Source organism: Dipodomys merriami, unplaced genomic scaffold (assembly GCF_024711535.1).
Source record: "Dipodomys merriami isolate MVZ:Mamm:240054 unplaced genomic scaffold, mDipMer1.0.p SCAF_1231, whole genome shotgun sequence".
Lineage (NCBI taxonomy): Eukaryota > Metazoa > Chordata > Mammalia > Rodentia > Heteromyidae > Dipodomys > Dipodomys merriami.
Window position 1 is genome coordinate 147287 of NW_027202529.1, and position 17115 is coordinate 164401.

The 17115-nt window shown below is 62.8% G+C and overlaps 2 protein-coding genes across 7 annotated transcripts in view; one reads left to right on the forward strand and one right to left on the reverse strand.

Annotated features, from left to right (window-relative positions):
• The first annotated feature begins 1143 nt into the window (after positions 1-1143).
• On the forward strand, positions 1144-10657 carry LOC138823826 (BTB/POZ domain-containing protein KCTD17). Of its 5 annotated transcripts, XM_070017390.1 has the most exons (8): positions 1144-1382; positions 2285-2393; positions 5095-5186; positions 5755-5850; positions 7037-7162; positions 8290-8371; positions 8529-9159; positions 9863-9945. In XM_070017390.1, the coding sequence occupies exons 1-7, from the start codon at positions 1173-1175 to the stop codon at positions 8888-8890; spliced, it is 1077 nt and encodes a 358-aa protein (XP_069873491.1). In that variant the 5' UTR covers positions 1144-1172; the 3' UTR covers positions 8891-9159; positions 9863-9945. The 5 variants fall into 5 exon arrangements, with proteins under 5 accessions (XP_069873491.1, XP_069873490.1, XP_069873495.1 ...); XM_070017389.1 differs by lacking the exon at positions 8529-9159 and having other exon boundaries at positions 9863-10657; XM_070017394.1 differs by lacking the exon at positions 8529-9159 and having other exon boundaries at positions 8290-8469; positions 9863-9937.
• Positions 10658-11706: 1049 nt separating this feature from the next.
• Positions 11707-17115, reverse strand: part of LOC138823824 (transmembrane protease serine 6-like) — a 30618-nt gene continuing 25209 nt past the window's right edge. For both annotated transcript variants that reach the window (XM_070017388.1, XM_070017387.1), the window contains exons 14-18: positions 16221-16337; positions 15774-15942; positions 14635-14906; positions 12713-12849; positions 11707-12427 (exon numbers count right to left, since the gene is read on the reverse strand). In XM_070017388.1, the coding sequence (XP_069873489.1) occupies positions 12269-12427; positions 12713-12849; positions 14635-14906; positions 15774-15942; positions 16221-16337 (854 nt within the window). In that variant the 3' untranslated portion in view covers positions 11707-12268. The remainder of the gene's footprint in view (positions 12428-12712; positions 12850-14634; positions 14907-15773; positions 15943-16220; positions 16338-17115) is intronic.

Below are 17115 nucleotides of genomic sequence, written 5' to 3' on the forward strand. Positions count from 1 at the left end.
TAGTCATGGCAACGCCAGCAGATGTGACACAAGCCACTCAGAGGCGGAGAGGCAGCTAAGAAAAGGAACAGGTTCAGCCCGGGACAGCCGAGTGACGGGCTCAGGTGAAGCCTCCCAGGGCATCTGTGCTCCTCCAGCTCTATCTGGGAGCAGAGCAACTTCAGGGTTGCTTCCAGTCACAAGGGCTCAGCACTAGAAGGTGGCAGCCACTCTGCCACCGCTGTCACCTGCCCCATGGGCACTGCAGGCCCACCCCCTTACCCCCTTCCCACTCCACAGGCTTGCCTCGCCTTCTGTGCTGCCTTCCTGCTGCTGTGCAGAGATATTTTAGACCTGGTTCTGGACAGAAACTGGGGTGCTCAACCCACCTTCTCCTCTTGTCCCTGAGATCTCCCAACTCCTCACCTACAGAACCAGAAGATAAGCTCGGTATGCGCACGCACGTACACACACACACACACACACACCACCACCACCATCACCAATGGCAGCCACAGGAAAGGGGCCTCAGTGGAAGGAAAGTCTCCTAGAATCCACGGGATGCTCGCTCACCAGCTGTGTCTATCATTTCTGTGGCCCCATCTGTAAAATGAGGATAGTAATTTTAACCACACACACACACAGCTCCCCCCCCCCCATGCCAGGATGAAAACTATTAGCACTGAGCTGGAGTGGTGGGGAGGGGAGGGAGGCAGCTCAGTGGCAGGGCTGGGTGGGTCCTGGGGGTCGTGGGCCGTCTCCACAGCAGCCATGCAAGGCTTGGGAACCCTTAGGAAGCAAATACGATTTCAGGAGGAAGAAGATTCTCCTCCCATCCGTTGTTTGATAGCTGTCAAACTCTACAAAGGAAAAAGAGCATGAACACAAATAGGGGTGGGAGTGTAGATTGACTCAGTGTGTGGGAAGCTGACCTTTTCCAAACACAGGACAGTGATCGGAGTCATCTTGCAGTGACCCAGTGCGCTCCCTGCCAGGGGCGGGGAGGAGTGGGGGGAGACGAGGTCACCGCCCACCGCGCGCGCCCCGCCCACCGCGCGCGCCCCGCCCACCGCACGCGCCCCGCCCACCGCGCGCGCCCCGCCCACCGCGCGCGCCCCGGGGCAGCGTGGACTACATTTCCCGGCGTGCCTCGCGCCTGGTACCCGCCCGCGGCCCAGCGCGGCGGGCGGAGGATGCAGACGCCGCGGCGGGCGATGAGGATGGAGGCCGGGGAAGCTGCGCCGCCGGCGGGGGTGGGCGGCCGCTCGGCGGGCGGCTGGGGCAAGTGGGTGCGGCTCAATGTGGGGGGCACGGTGTTCCTGACCACCCGGCAGACGCTGTGCCGGGAGCAGAAGTCCTTCCTCAGCCGCCTGTGCCAAGGGGAAGAGCTGCAGTCGGACCGGGTGAGCCCGCGGGCGGGCGGCGGGCGGCGGGCGGCGGGCGGCCCGGGCCCCCCCACCCCGATCCCCGGCGCGGGGCGGTCAGCCGGCCAGCCCACCCCACCCGCCTTTCCCCGGGAGCCGGAGGCGGGAAGCAGCGGCCGGGGAGGGGGCGGGAGAGGGGCCGGGCGCGCGCTGCGCGCATCGCCGTGGCAACGGGACTGGCAGGCCTGGAGCCCCACGCGCGGGCCTCCCCCCTCCTTTGGGGGGTGCGGGGACCACCCCCCCCTCCGGCGGCCACCGTGTCTGCGCTCCCACCCGGCATCGCCTCCGACGGGCTCCTTCCCTGCTCTGGGCGCAGCCTTCCAGTCTGGAGGGCCAGCTGGGTCCCAGCTGGAGCTGGCCCCCTGAGATGCCCCGCCCCCTCCTCGTGACCCTCCCGCGCGGTGACCTTGGGCAAGTCCTCTCACCTCCAGATGTCTCAGCCCGCCCTGCCTCCCTGCGGGCTGCCCGTGTCCAATCAGAGAGCAGCTTCTCTGGAAACTTGAAAACATCCCCTGACTGATTGATAGACAGTAGAGCTAGCTTGGGGTACGGGGTGGGAAGGGGGGGGGCATCCCTGCAAGAGGGACCATCACTGAGCCTTGCACCGGGCCGGAGACCACTCAAACTTCTCGCCCACGTGTTCACCTAATTATGGGGCGAGGAGAGAGGCTCAGAGAGGTCAAACCATCAGTCCAAGGTCACACAGCCTAGGAAAGGCAGAGGCAAAGTTTGAACCTCAGTCGGCCTGATCCCAGAGCTTTACAGCTCCAGCCTGTTACCCTGCACCCTCTCTCCCTCCCCTGACTTTTCCTAGAACAATGTGGGCTTGGGCAGGGGTGAGGCTACACTTCTCTTAATACCTGTGGTATTCTCCTCTATAGGATGAAACTGGGGCCTACCTCATTGACCGGGACCCCACCTACTTTGGGCCCATCCTGAACTTTCTCCGCCATGGCAAACTGGTGCTGGACAAGGACATGGCTGAGGAGGGTAAGTGGGTCCAGTGGCCTGAGGCCCATTCCTAGCTCTGCCTTGCGCAGTTTGGTAGGGCTTTCCGCAGAGATCCAAAGCCACTTCCCCTGGCTGGCATGGAACCTGCTCTCTCACACACTTTCCGCCTCTTCTCAGCTGGAACAGGGCTGACTCCAGGCCTCGGTGGAGCTGTCAGGCCCCAGCTTTCACCGGATGGCCACGGAGGCCTGTGCAGAGGATGAAGGAAGCCCTTGCTGGAGGCGTCTGCTTGGGGTGGGGCTGCCTTTTCTTCCTTTCCACTCTTGGCCTCTTTGGAAGCCAGGGGTGTCTACTGCAGCCCTGAGGTGGAGGGGAAAAGGGTGGGGAAGGGGGGGACCCCTCACCACCTTCTTTCTCTGAGTGATCTGCTATTTTGATTCTCAATTCTGCCAGTTCTGCCAGGCGAGGGCTTGCAGTGAGCAAGTGGGTGGAGAGGGTGAGTCTTCCCCAAATCTGGCAGTCTCTGCCGCACTGGGCTGGTTGGGATGGGAGGCGGGGGTGGGGGAGGAGCCTGCTCCCTGGTAGGGCTTCAGCGACTCCCAGGGCTGTAGATGCCCATATCCGGGCCTAGCAGACAGAGAAGCCAACTATGAGAGAACTGTCACTTACAAAGCTTCAGCTGGGGCCAGGGACCAGTGTGCCTAGCCGTTTCCTCAGGACACAGGGTGTGGTTCTGGGAGAGCTGACCCAGCCAGGCCTGCTGGTATCTACCAGTCTCCACTGGTATCTGCAAAATGCATGCATTCTGCATGCACTGAGACTCCATGCGTCCTGGGTCCTGTGCACCCGTGGGTGTCGGGGAAGGCTAGCCATCCCTCCTCACTCTTGCCCATGGTCTCACAGGATACAGCAGTCTGGAAGCTTCTCAAAGAGCCAGGCTTCAACACCTCTGCTCTGCCGAGGCTGGCAGCAGCCCTAGGGGAGCAGATAGCGTGGGTGTGGCCTGGGCACAGGAGCAGGTCCCACTGGGAGGGAGGGAAGAGGAGGCAGCACTCCAGAGTCACAGCCAACACCTGTTTACAGGTCTGGTTTCTCAAAGCCCTGAAACTGATAGCACCTGCAGACAGCCAGCTCCCTAGCTAGGGGGACCTGGAACCTTACTTAACGCCCTGTGCCTCCACGCTTCTGTCTGTGAAATGGGGTGACAGCAGTGCCCGTCGCTGGGGGTGGATGAAGGGAGCTACAGGTCCCGCTGGCCCTGAGGCTGCGCAGCTCCAGGTTACAGGATGCCCCTCTGTGGCAGGCCTCGGGGAGCTCTGGGGACAGCAGTATAGATCAAAGAGGGACCTTGAGCTCATCCATGCTGGCTGTTGTCCGCAATGGAAATGTGTTCCTCACGGTGCTGGAGGCTGGGTTCTGAGCTCCTCTGGCCAGCCCAGGGGGGCCCTGAGGAGACCCTCTTCTGGGCTGCAGACTGCTGCCTGCCTTCCCTGGTTGCCCTAGGCAGGATGTGGGCACCGTCACAGTACCGGGCCTCTTCTTAAGGGGGTACCATCCAATCCCAGCCTTCCCCCTCTTCACCATGCCACCGCGCACCATGCACCATGCGCCGTGCGCCTTCCCTCCAGGCCCCCTCACCTCGCCAGCCAGGATTCAGCATGGGGATCTTGAGGGGACACACAGCCCATAATAGGTCTTGTCCCAGGGAGCCTAGCAGCCAATCTGGAAGGGACCGAAGGGACCCGGCCCTGCAGAAGCTTCAAGTGTCAAGCCCCTGGGAACTTTTCCACTTCACTTGGCGGGGCTGGGGGCGACTTGATCTCTCAGATTTATTAACTGCAAAATGTGAAGAACGGTGCTTGCTTCTCTCATAGCTCCAAGATTCCTGATGAGCACAGGGGCCTTAAAAACTGTGAAGTGTGCCGGGTGCTGGTGGCTCATGCCTGTAATCCTAGCTACTCAGGAGGCTGAGATCTGAGGATCGCGGTTCAAAGCCAGCCCGGGCAGGAGAGACCGTGAGACTCCTATCTCCAATAAACCACCAGAAAACCGGAAGTGGCGCTGTAGCTCAAGTGGTAGAGCGCTCGCTTTGAGCTGAAGAGCTGAGAGACAGCGCCCAAGCCCAGAGTTCAAGCCCCACGACCGACAAAAAAAAACAAAAAACTGTGAAGTGTGGGCGCTGGAAAGGGTGCATAGAAGTTTATCCGTCTGTAGCAGGAGCTTGAAGGCTTAAGGCACTTGTGTTTCCATAAGTCTGCGTGACTTTGGGCAAGTCGTTTCTCTCTTGGGGCCTTAGTTTTCCCCGTTGAGTCAAGATGATGAAAGTACCTCCTTCTCGTTATGAGGACCAAACATGAGGGGTGGCGTGCTGCAGGCGCAGGGTCCCAGCAGGTGCACACAGTAGTCATGGCCCAGGCCCTCATGGCATCCCAGGGCTCCATTCCAGCTCACCTCTGGTTCTTGGTGGCGCCAGAGCAGTGCCAGCTTGTGGACCACAGGTGGCCTTGGTGCTCTGATCTGTGCCACGAGGGGAGCTGGCTCCATCACGGCATCTCCCCCCTTCCACTGGGAGTATGGAGCCCGAGGAAGGAAGGAAACAGACCCTTTCTTTGGCCACTGGACTCGGAGTTGCCACCCACTCTTGTCGGGGCCTGCGACTAGAGCAGGGTGTGGGCCTGGCGGCAAGAGGAGAACAGAGTCTGGGGCGGCAGGAGTAACCAGGGGCTGCTCCGTCTGCCAGGAGTCCTGGAGGAGGCCGAGTTCTACAACATTGGCCCGCTGATCCGAATCATCAAAGACAGGATGGAGGAGAAGGACTACACGGTGACCCAGGTCGGGAGAGAAGCTGGGCGGCGGGGGAAAGGCCCGGGGACCTCAGCACTGCTGCTGGGTGGCCTCTCAAGACCTTGCGCATGGGTACAAAGAGGTCTTGAGCAGTGCCCACCCAGCGACCAGGAGCAGATGGGGACATTCCCCACCTTCCCTGGGAAGTGCCATAGGGGATGGAGGTGGGACAGGGGAGGGGAGGTGGGATGGGGAGGGGAGGTGGGACAGGGGAGGGGAGGCGGGACAGGGGAGGGGAGGTGGGATGGGGAGGGGAGGCGGGACAGGGGAGGCTTCACGTCTCTGGAGGGTCTGACGTGATCAGTGACCCAAATGTTACACACACACACACCCCTCCCCCCCCGCCCCCCGTTCCAGTTCTAGATCCTCACTGATCCCATAACGTATAGGGGTCTATGAAGGAGCGAGATCATGTATCTGGAATCCCTGGTACATAGTACATCCCAAGGCACAGGCTCCTCCAGCCCTTCTTCCTCTTTCCCCCACCATCCACCTTCCAGGAGTATATGGCTGAGGAGGGGCGGCAGGAGCCCTTCACACGCCCCTCTGCCCGCAGGTGCCACCCAAGCACGTGTACCGGGTGCTGCAGTGCCAGGAGGAGGAGCTCACGCAGATGGTCTCCACCATGTCTGACGGCTGGCGCTTTGAGCAGGTAGGCTGGGACCTTAGCCCCCACGTGGGGAGGGAGTGTTCTTAAATCCGGATTTACGAAATGAGGAGAGGAGGACAAAGAAGGGTGGGTAGGGGGCTACAGGGTATTGTGGGCAAGTCTCTGACAGCCAGGAACGGGAGACAGAGCCAGGAGGTGACTACCCTGGGCACAGCCTCCAGGGCTCCACAGGGAGTGTGCCCAGGGCGCGCTAGCGCCCCCTTCAGGCTTCCCTGAGCTCCCGTGCTGACCTCACTTTACCAGCTCCGCCACCATGCAGGTTTCCAGGGGAACACAGCTGCAAAACAAGCTCAGTCTGACTTGCCCTTAGAGCAAGAAAGCTCACCTGGGCCTTTCTGAGTTGTTGCCTTTCACAGGAAGCTGAAGGGGGAGGGCTGGGCCTCTGGGGTGGCCGGCAGGCAGGAAGTCCAAGCCAGTCCAGGAGCCGGAGGCCCAATTCCTTTCCAGCCCCAGGAAAGCCACGGCTCCTCCCAGGCCACTGCCCATCTGCAGCGGAGGCTGCTGTGATCATCGGCGGGCTGGCAGTGACGCTGCTGGTCCTGCTAAGGCCCTAGTGTCGGGTCAACTCTTAGGACTGAGTTCAAGTCCACAAGACCCTAGAGAAGGCTTGGAGGGACCCAGGTCCCGCACTTCCTGCAGCCCCGCGACCTGCAGGCCACTGTTCCCAGTGGAGGGGGGGAGATTTTTCTGTGACTGCTGAATCAGGACCCCTGAGAGCTGGAAGACTCGTTTGTGCAAGATTTCCTTAGCCAGAAGGGCTGTGTGGGTGTGTCATCCTCCAGACCCTGAGCCACTGAGAGGCTGAGGGACTGGTCACTGGCCCTGTGAACTCACTGGCCTGCCAGGCCTTCCCGGAGCAAAGGAGTAGTCTATGAGGCTCCTCTGTGTCCCAGCCCCATGCTGCAGCCTAGAACCTGGAGATGCTGCAGCCACGTCTGGGCCGGGGGACAGCATGCTCATTCCCGGACTCTGCCTTCCCCTAGGAAGTGTCTGCCTGGCTGTGGCAGGGTGGGGGCTCGGATGGGTCAGGCCCTGCCAATCCAGGAGAGATGCAAGCCAGGGAGGCTGTCCCTGCAGGCTGCCTAGAGCAGAGCCAAGATGACCTACTGGCAGCCGCCAGGGGCTCCTCTGTCCCCCACCCGACCTGCGTCTCTCCCCCCACCCCCAGCTGGTGAACATCGGCTCCTCCTACACCTATGGCAGTGAGGACCAGGCCGAGTTCCTGTGCGTGGTGTCCAAGGAGCTGCACAGCTCCTCCCACGGCCTGAGCTCCGAGTCCAGCCGCAAAACGAAGGTAGAGATGTGCTCCTCGGGCATTCCTCCCTCCGTCCCCGCCGCTGCCTCCTCCCTCCCACCACACCCCATAACCCCATGGTCACAGCCACTGCCATCCATCCCATGCATCTTGGTCAAGTCTGCTCACACCAGTTACCAGGCCCAGGCTGGGGAGCAGCAAGTCAGGACCGCCCCCAGGGCGCAGCCAGGGCGGCTCTGCGGGCCACGCGGTGTCTGCAGGGCTCACAGCACCAGACAGTGCACTGAGCTAGGTTGACAGAGTATGGCCTTGGGCGAGTTCTGTCCTCTGGGCACCATTGCTATCCTCCATGCAGCCAGAAAGGCGAACCACATCCTGTGTTGACTCAGACGTGGGCTCTGGAGTAGCCAGTTTATTCCCTGGGGCTGGCGATCATCCCCCTCAGGCCTAGGTCAGAACCAGGAAGCCACACTCCACAGTCCTGCCCCAGGCCTCCCTGTGTGTCCACCTGCCCGGAAGCCAGCCTTCCCCTCCCCCAGGGGCACAGCTGCCAGCATCTGTTCCCCTCAGCTCCAGGACCTCTCATTTGGGCAGCAGCAGAGTTAGGCATGGGCCTGGCCAGGACAGAGGGGGCCTGCTCCTGTGTGCTGGAGACCTACCCTGGCTTCCTGTCTGTCTTGTCTGTCTGTCTGCCTCACCCTCCTCCCGTGCTGGTGGAGTACAGTGGGAGCCCGCTGCGCTGCCTGTCTGTGCCACCGCCCAGGCCTGGGTGCCAGACCCTTGATGGCACCCTAGATCTGATTGGTGTTGGCCCTGAGACATCCTTGGCTGCCTATCTTGCCCTCCCCACCCCCAAAGCAAGGCCTTGCCAGGCACCTCCTGCCGCCCCCTCCCACCACACCCACAGGGCTCCTCTTCCACCCCTCACCACCACACCCCTCTGTGACCGCAGCCAGACTGGTCCTGAGCCGGACCCCCTGGGCTCGCCCGGGCTGGCGATGCCTGGCTTCTGTGGCTGCAGCCCTCCCTTGTCCCAGGTCACTCCCGATCTCACCTGCCCCTCTGCCCTGAGGTGGGGGGCGCGGCACGGGGACAGCTACCCGCACGCCCCGGGCCCTAGGTCAGTGTCTCCACTCTCTCTTCCCTGGGTCGGCCGGCGGGTCCAGAGCGCGGAGGAGCAACTGGAGGAGCCACCGCGGCAGGAGGAGGTGGCACAGGTGCAGGTGGAGGCAGATGCCCAGGAGAAAGGTGCAGCCCGCCCCCAGGAAGATGATTGCTAATGAGAGCCGGGGCTCCCGCTCGTCCTGCTGGAGCAGCTGCAGCCGGGACGAGGGCGGGCCGCCAGGGTTAGCTTAGCGCCTGTCGCCTCGCCCCATAACCATCCCTCTCTCACTTTCTCTTGCAGCCCTGTCATCTCAGGATCCCGCTAACCTTTTCTCCCTCCCACCACCGCCTCCTCCTCCGCTTCCTGCTGGAGGTCCTGCCTCATCTTCATCCACCTCCTCTTCCTCCTGGATCTCATCTGCACCCTGCCTCTTCCCTCTCTGCCCCTGTCCAGGTCTTCTCTCTGCCTGCTCGCATCTCCATCCTGGGGCCGCTCTGGTCCCGGCCTCCCGTGCCCTCTCCCCAGGCCCCATGGCCCTGCATCCCCGAGCATTCCGCCAGCCTCCTCCTGCACCCCTTCCAGTCCCTCCTGCCTCCTGGCCTGGGGAGGAGAGTCACGGCTGCACCTGCTCCGTGTCCACCCACCCCGCTGGGCACCTCTGAGGCTGGCCTGGGCCCCGCCGGCCTGCTTGGCCCCCTCATGTGCCCTCCTTGCAGGTCCCCGTTCACACCCTCCCAGACCTGAGCGAGAGCCTGCCGGGAGGGCTCCTTGGCCCGCACCAATCCCAGAGCTGCCAGCCCCGGTTAGGAGACTGGCAGAGTTGGACGGAGGGCCGAGCAAGGAGGGTGCTTGTCTCTTGTCCTTGGACTTGGGCCAGGCTCTCAGCTGGTTTTCTCCACTCACCAGTTTCTCATCCTCACTGGGCCTTGGGGTGAGGTCCTGAGAGCAGAACGAGGTGGGGCGGGGGGGGCTTTCCTGCCCACCTGCCTGCTGGGTGGTGCCTGAGCCAGGCTGGGGAGGGGCTGCATCCCCAACGCCCTGGAGCTCGTGTGTGGCTGCATGTAGCCCCCGGCCCCCTACTTCTGTGGGGTGGGGAGGCCAGGCCACATCGGGATAGCCTTGGCTGGCAAAGATGGGCCAGAGCCGAGGATTACAGGGTGGCCAGGCACCCACAAGCCCCCACTCGGTCTCAGCTGCCCCGGGACCCTGGCAGCCACGTGCCCTCTGGGCCCCAGTGGATTCTAAAGTGGGGACAGCAGCTCTCCCGGCCCTGCCTCTGCCCTGCCTCCACCCTGGACCGAGTTTTAGTAGAGCCTGGCCTCCCCAGGCAGGCTCCATGCAGCCCAGGGTGGGCACGGGGTGCCCAGCTGAGTTCGGTGGGGCACCCTCCTGCCCCCCTCGGTCCTCACTCCACTTCTCTGGGCCTCAGCCCCAGAAGGGAGCCTGGGACTTACTGGCCTTTCTCTCTCCCTCCTTCCCTCCCTCCTTCCCTCCCTCCCTCCCTCCTCTCCTTCCTTCCTGCCTCCTTCCTTCTCACTTTCCACCCCTCTCCTGCCCTCTCATTACCGGCCTCCCTGGTTTTCTGATTCCCCCCCCCTCCCCTCCTCCTACCCCTTCCCTCTCTTATTTTCTAGCTATTACAAGCCAGAGGCACCCGGATGTGAGCCCCCAGATCACCTCCAGGGACTTGGGGTTCCGATCTGAAATCCTTTATTTTTGTACCACGGGGCGGGCCCCCGGCCCGAGAAGGAAGCTGTGTTCTTTCCCCTGCCCCTCCTGTCTGTACTCACTGGGCTGGGACTCACCCCTGCCTCCAGGGCTGGGCTGGGGGCCCCCCAGAACCTCACCAGGCCTGAGGCAGACCCTGGGCAGGGCTACCTGCCCGTGGCTGAAGTGGGGCCCTGCCCAGCTGTGTCTCCCAGGCCCCTCCGTCCCGTGGCCCCCGACCCCCTGCTGCATGGTGGACGCGCCCCCTCCCTGCCCGGGCACCTCCCCTCCTTGAGCTGTCTCCCTGTCCGTGCCCGCGTTTCCCTTGCCTCGCCTACCTCACAGGGTTGTTGTGAGGGTGCCCAGAGCGGCAGAGCCCCCAGAAGCAGGGGCCATCCCTTCACCTTCCCTGGGGACACAGCCTTAGCCCCCCCATGCAGGACACTTTGCTAAGGGAGACTCAGGTACTGGGGTAGCACTACAGGGACCTGGCCTGGGAGGAGAATGGGGACAGGAGGCAGCGCAGCCCTGCTCCGGGCCCAGGCGTGGTCGAAGTGGTGGGCAGGACCCCGTAAGGGGCCAGGGGACCCTCCTCTGCCCAGGGCAAGGCCTGATTGTGTGGGGGACTGAGCGAGGCCCTCCTGTATGAACCTCCCCCCAGATGGGGCTCTCCTCTCAGCCGTGCCTCCCACCACTGAATGAATAAACCTGAAGAAAAGTCCCGCCTGGCTGCCTCCTGTGTGGGCCCTGCAGGGAGGGGACAGGCCGAACTCAAGCCGCAGACCCGACCGGAGGACTGGGCTTTCCTGAAGCCCAGGCTCTCCCCCAGCCACATGGCTGTGTGTTGGGAGGAGAGGTGGAGACTTGGCCTGGAGCTCTGCCCAGGGGCGGAGGCTGAAGACCCCCTCTGCTAGGCTCTGGGAAATGGAGACACAGGGCAGGATTCCCCCAGACTTTTCCCCTCCTCTGTGTCGTCCATCACTGCTGCTCAGGCCCCCCTCCTCTGTGTCGAGTCTCACCTCCCTAGAGCCAGCTGTGGTTCTCTAGGGCACATCCCCCCTCAGCCTCCGCTGTCCCAGCAAGTAGAGTCCCCTGGAACCTTGTTAAAAGACCTGCACCCTCCCCACCTGGCTTCCTGCTGGGACGGCGGAGGGGCCTTTGCCTTCCAGCTCCTCCATTCTCACGGAGGGAGGGGGTGCGCACCCGAGCCCCGCCCCCCCAATCGTCATCATGCCACCTTCAAGGCTGGAGGCCTCCCTGGCAGCACCCCCTCGGCGGCTCCTCCCCTTCCCCCCAGTGCCCTTGGCCCATCCCCAGCCAGCTCTCGGCTCAGGACCCCCGGGGGGGTCTTCAACCCCCAGGTCCTAAACCACCCTCCAGCCCAGCCCACTGCCTTGGCCTCCTGGATGGCCTTATGCCCCTTGGTTGCCCTTGAGCCCCAGCCCACGGCGCGTCCTCCCCATCTGCATCCCCATCCTCTCTGGTTGCAGGGTGTAGGGGGTGTGGACGAGGGGCACGGGGGAGCAGGAGACCCACGCTGTGCTCCAGCCCCGGTGCCCCCACGAGGACCACCCTGTGCTGCCCGGTGCCCGCGGGCTCTCGAGGTTCCCGAGGGGGCCGCCACTCTGCCCCTCCCCAACGCTGACCATGGCCTTCCTCGAGGTCCCCAGAGACTTTGGCAGTTTTCCTGGAGGCTCCAGCCCCGGTGGCTCCAGGGGGCAGCAGGCCTGCTCGGATAGGGACAGGAGGCAGTGCGGGGCCCACTCAGAGGCCAGGCGGCTGGGTCAGCCTTTTATTCACGGGGCAGACAGCTGGCCTCCGGTGACGCGGAATCCCGGTGGTGACAGACTGGGGGGAGCAGGGGTCCTGCCGGTGGGGCTGCCCCCACCCTTTGGCTTACTTGGCAGCTGGTCCCCTGGGCATTCCCCAAGGCTCTGTGGGTCCCCTGTACCCCCCCTCCAAGATACGCCAGGGACTTCCCAGGCTGGAGTCTGCGGTCAGGAGCTGGTGCCCCAGGTGACTCTGTGTGCCCTTAGGGACAGGGATATTTGACACTGAAGGGGGGGGCTGGAAACAGAGCCCTCCACTGAAGCCCCACCCCAAGTCATTGGGTAGAAGGAAGGAGCTGGAGGAGAAAGGGCCAGAGGTGAACCCAGGCTGGGCTGGGCTGGGCCCGTGGGCTGTTAGCCACCAGCCACGGCCAGTTCCCCCTCCCTGTGCCATCTCACGGCAGTGGTCAGGACGCCATTCCAGTCTCCACGTGGCTACCTGTCCCCAGAATACTTGTTCCTTGGCCTGCTGGGTGCCTGGGGCTCCCCGGCCAGGCCTGCTCCTCAAGTCAGCACCTGCTGTATCCAGCCAATCACCCCCGTGATGCGAGTGTAGACTCCAAAGTAGTTGGGCCGGCCACAGCCCAGGCCCCAGCTGACCAGCCCGGCCAAGAACCAGCGGCCACTGGGCTCCTTGCAAACCAGCGGACCACCAGAGTCACCCTGCGAAGAGCAGACGGTTGTGTCAGAGGGGACAGCAAAAGTCAGGTGACCACTGGAAACCATCTACTGACCAGCCAAGACCAGCCTGGCCTGGCTGCCAGCGGCTCCTGACCACGTGTCCCCCGCCCCCATCCCTGTGCTGCCTCCGCCTTCTCTGTGGCAGCCACCCTCCCTCCAGGTGGCCTCTGGCCTGCGTGACCCCGTGCCTGAGGGGCAGGGGACGGGCCTGGGTTTGAGCTGACCCCCCCGCCTCCCCCTGCCCTCGCTGGCACCCGCGGAAGTCACCTGGCAGGCGTCCTTCTTGCCTTTGCGGTAGCCGGCACAGAGCATGCGCGGGGTCACCCGGTAGCGGTAGGCCTCACTGCACAGGTCCTGCGGGACCAGCTGCACGTCCACCTTCTGCAGAATGTTGCTGGTGGGGCCTGCGAGCGTTGCGGGGCAGACATGAGGGCCGAGGCTCCTGGCACCCCTGCCCTTCCTCCCATGATGCGCCTCATCTCTGCCCACCCTCCCCTACCAGGCACAGCCCTGGCCCTGCTGTCATTCTGCTCCCTGTGGCTGGTGGAGCCCCACTCAAAGCCTGTTAGTGTTTTCCTCCAGCATCTCATTGCCTTCCCCCTGCCAGGGTCCCATCTGGGGTGTGCCCCTGCCCTGGCAAAGCTCCCCACCCCCCTCCGCTGTGGGTTGTCCACAAAGCACAGATGGAGTCCTCCCGCCCTGCAATCCCCCAGCTTCCCCGCAAGCTCTGTACACACTGGCACCGAATGGCACCCAAGGGCTACAGGTCTGATGTGGGCCTGGGTGCCGGTTTTGAAGCTGGTTCTCAGGTGCACGTGGGGAGAAGGCCTGCCCCTTGTGGTGCCCGGAAGGCTCTGCCTGTGCTTCCCTCCATCTTCCCACACACCCCTGCCCCTCCACCACGCTCCCCTCGCGCTGGCAGTGGACCTCATTCTCAGATTGAGTCTGACCCAGGTACCTTTGCCTAGGACACCTCCTGTTCCCCTGCAGGTGCTGCCTGCTTGTCCTTGGAGCCCAGGGCTGCTGTGTCCTGTGTCCACCAGTGTCCCACTGTCTCCTGTGTCCCCTAACCCTATGGCTCTCAAGAATGTTCTTGCTTTATCCCCTTTGCCTGCCTTGATCCCAGCACATAGTAGGTGCTCAGGAATGTGTTGATGAATGAATTAATGACCCAATCCTTGCCTTGCTACTACTCTTTGTGTTTTCAAAGTGTCCAGGAGATTGCCTGTCTTTACAACTTGGGGGTAGAGCTGTGGCTCGGTGGTCGAGTGCTTGCCCAGCATGTGCAAGGCCCTGGGTCTGACCCCCCGCTCTGCAACAAACCCAGCCACAGCTGCCCTCCTCCCTCCTGACTGGAAAGCACTGGTGGCGCTGCACACATTAAAGCTGCACTCAGAGGTTTTAGAGCAAGGCTGCATCCAGCTGAGTGCACATTGGAAGCACTGGGGGCACCTGAGACGGTGGCTCCCATCATGAAGGGTATGGGGTAGGAGCCCATCTCTGAGCAGCAGCAGGAATCCCCAGGCCTGGATCCTGGGATCCAGTCTCTGTCCAATTCTGGCTGGGACTCGGAGCCTCTTTATCATCCACAACATTTGTCACAATGCATGTCCCTGAATCAGGTGGGGTACATGGAGTCCTGTCCCCCTAAAATTCCGATCTGTGCTGTTGAACCATCCTTGCAGTGCATGTCCACGAGCGGAGGAGCCCTGAGCCTGTCCCCGTGTCCTCTGCTCACACCCGGTCACCTAGGTGCTTTTTTTTTTTGATTGGTCATGGGGCTTGAACTCTGGGCCTGGACGCTGTCCCTCAGCTCTTCAGCTCAAGGCTAGTGCTTTACCACTTCTTACGGTTTTCTGGTGGTTTATTGGAGATAAGAGTCTCATGGACTTTCCTGCCCCAGCTGGCTTTGAACCATGATCCTCAGATCTCAGCCTCCTGAGTAGCTAGGATTACAGGTGTGAGCCACTGGTGCCCAGCTCACCTAGGTTCTTAAAATGTCCTTCCAGAAGAAAAGGAAGGGCAGGCAGGTAGAGGGCAGAGCCTGTGATCGCATCACTGATTTTGTTCTCTGAAAGCCTGCCCAGCCCTGGGGCTCACCCCAGCCTCCTCCACGCCCAGGTGGGCACCTGTGCTACCTGCTGCTTCGCGCGTGTCCCCGCCCCGCACGGGCCCGGGGCCTCGCTCACCGCCCTCTCGCAGGGCGCCCCAGCCTGTGATCCAGCAGTGCAGGCCCGGCTCGAAGAAGTGGGAGCGCGCAGGCAGGCAGACCGGGTGCACAGAGGCGGAGCGCACCACGGGGTGGTCCAGCTGCAGCAGCGCCACGTCGTAGTCGTGGCTGTCCTCCTCGTGGTAGGGGTGCAGCAGCAGGCGGCTCACCTTGAAGGAGACCTCGCCCGGCCAGCGCGAGTTCTGCCGCACCTTGCCCAGGAACACTGTCCACAGCGTTGGCGACGCCATGCTGGGGGTTCGGGTGGGGGAGGGGCCCTGTGACAGCCAGCCACCCCCCTCCCCCCCCTCGTCCCTGTCCGCCCTGCCCTGCCCCCATCAAGGCTGTGGCTCAATGCCGGGAACTCCACCCTCCACCTCAGTCCCAGCTTCACAGAACCCCTAAGATGCAGGATGTAGCAGAACCGGCCCAGTGCCAGGCACCCCACAGCTATTTCTCTCCTTTTCTGTGGGTCCACTTTACAGACTGGGGCTGCTGGAACTCTTCCCAAGCTAGCATGCAACCTGGGGTGTGGGGGGGGCTCCCTTCACCTTGAGGACAGTGGGGAGTCGGGAGCAGGGTTAAAGACACACATGTGGAGAGAGCTAGCCGGTGCCTGCAGAGGGCGCTAGAGAGCTGCACTGCCATGGGAGGGGCCTGGGGGGGTTGGAGACCAGATGGGGCGGGGGGGGGGGGGGGGAGAGGGGGGAAGCACCAAGGAAGTCCAGCCAACCAAGCGGATGGGCAGAAGGGCTCAGCTAGGTGCCAGATGAGGAGTCACGGGGGCATCCCAGACCCGCCCAGCCTTCCTGTCACAACTCATCATGGAGGGGGCATGGGGCATCTTTGCCCGCTGCTGTATCCCCAGCATCCCGCACACACTTGGCCCGTAGCAGGAACACAACAAATACTGCTGAATGCGTAAAGGACTGAGGGGATGAGTCACAGACCCACCGGAAGGCAGACACCACGAGCAGGGCACAGAGCGGTTGAGCAATATGCCAGCAACACAGAGCCGGTCAGGTGGAGCCTGGGCTCTTCCCATCCCTCCCCTCCCTTCCATCCGCACATCCACACCTCCTCCCAACCCCCCCTCCCCCGGCCCGGCCACCCTCTCACCTGTCCTCCTGGAAGCAGTGGGCTGCCGTCACCACCCAGCGGTCGGCAATGAGGGCCCCACCACAGATGTGCCGACCTCGAACCTGAAGGCTGGCCTGCCACGGCCACTCCCCCTCTGAGGACACCGCCCCGCCCACGATGCGGCTGGACGGCCCCTGGAGGCCACAGTCTGGGGAGGGACGGGGGTGGGGGGACAGGAACAGAGGGACAGAGAAAGAACAAAGGGAAGGAAGAATAGTGAGAGGCCAGTCCACAGAGATGGAGCGAGATGGGAAGGCATGCGGTAAGAGATTCTCTCCAGCTGCCCTTGGAGGATCCTGCCATGCCGCCACCCCTCCAGCTTTCCCAGGCCCCTGCTGCGACCTTTCCCCCTGCAGCGCTGGGTGGAGGGAGATTCCCTCCCTGCCACAGCCTCCCCCCCTGCCACACACACCAAGTAGTGCTCACCACAGTGGAGCTCATCGGAGCCGTCCCCGCAGTCCTGCCGGCCGTCGCACTCTGGGTTGGGCTTCCGCACGCAGCTCCGGTCCTCACACTGGAAGGTGAAGGTCCCACAAGGCACTCCTGGCGTGGAGGGGTGGGGGCAGGCCACCGAAGGTGGGACTCTGAGCCCCAAGGACCCCTTCCAAAGTGGGGCCCGGGAAAGTGGCACCAGGAGAGACCAGGAGACGAGGGGAGGGTCTCCTGAACACCCCGAAGGGTCCCCAGAGCCTCCCCTAGGCTCTTCTGCAGGCAGGGCCTGGCTCCCTACCCCGAGCTGGTATGAGCGCACATCTCTGTGTCCCCTCTTGGGAGGGAGCTACTGAACACATAGCAAAGGAGCATGCACAGGAACAGAGGCAGTTCGACAGGTCAGTAAATGGATGGCTGAATGATTGTACAAATCAATGGACAGATAAGGTGATGTTGGAGACCAGAAGATGGATGAGTCGGGTGGGTGGGTGGGTAGATGGATAAGTGATGGACAAGAAGGCAGGTCAGTGGGTGGATGGATGATGGATAGATGGGGAGATGCATGGATAAATGGGTGGGTGGGTGGATGGATGGATGATGGACAGGAGGGTAGGTAGGGTAACTGGCTGGATGATGGATAGATGGACAGATGCAAGGATGGATAGGTGAGTGGATAGACAGGCAGATGAATGGATGAGGGTGGATGGATGAGGTGGGTGGGTGCGTGGATGGATGGGTGATAGGCGGTAGGGTAGGTGGCTGGATGATGGATAGATGGACGGACAGGTGCATGGATGCATCGGTGATTGGACAGACAGGTGGGTGGAGGGATAGGTGGGTGGATGGATGAAGGACTTACTGGCATAAGCTCAGAGGAGGCTTGCAGAGG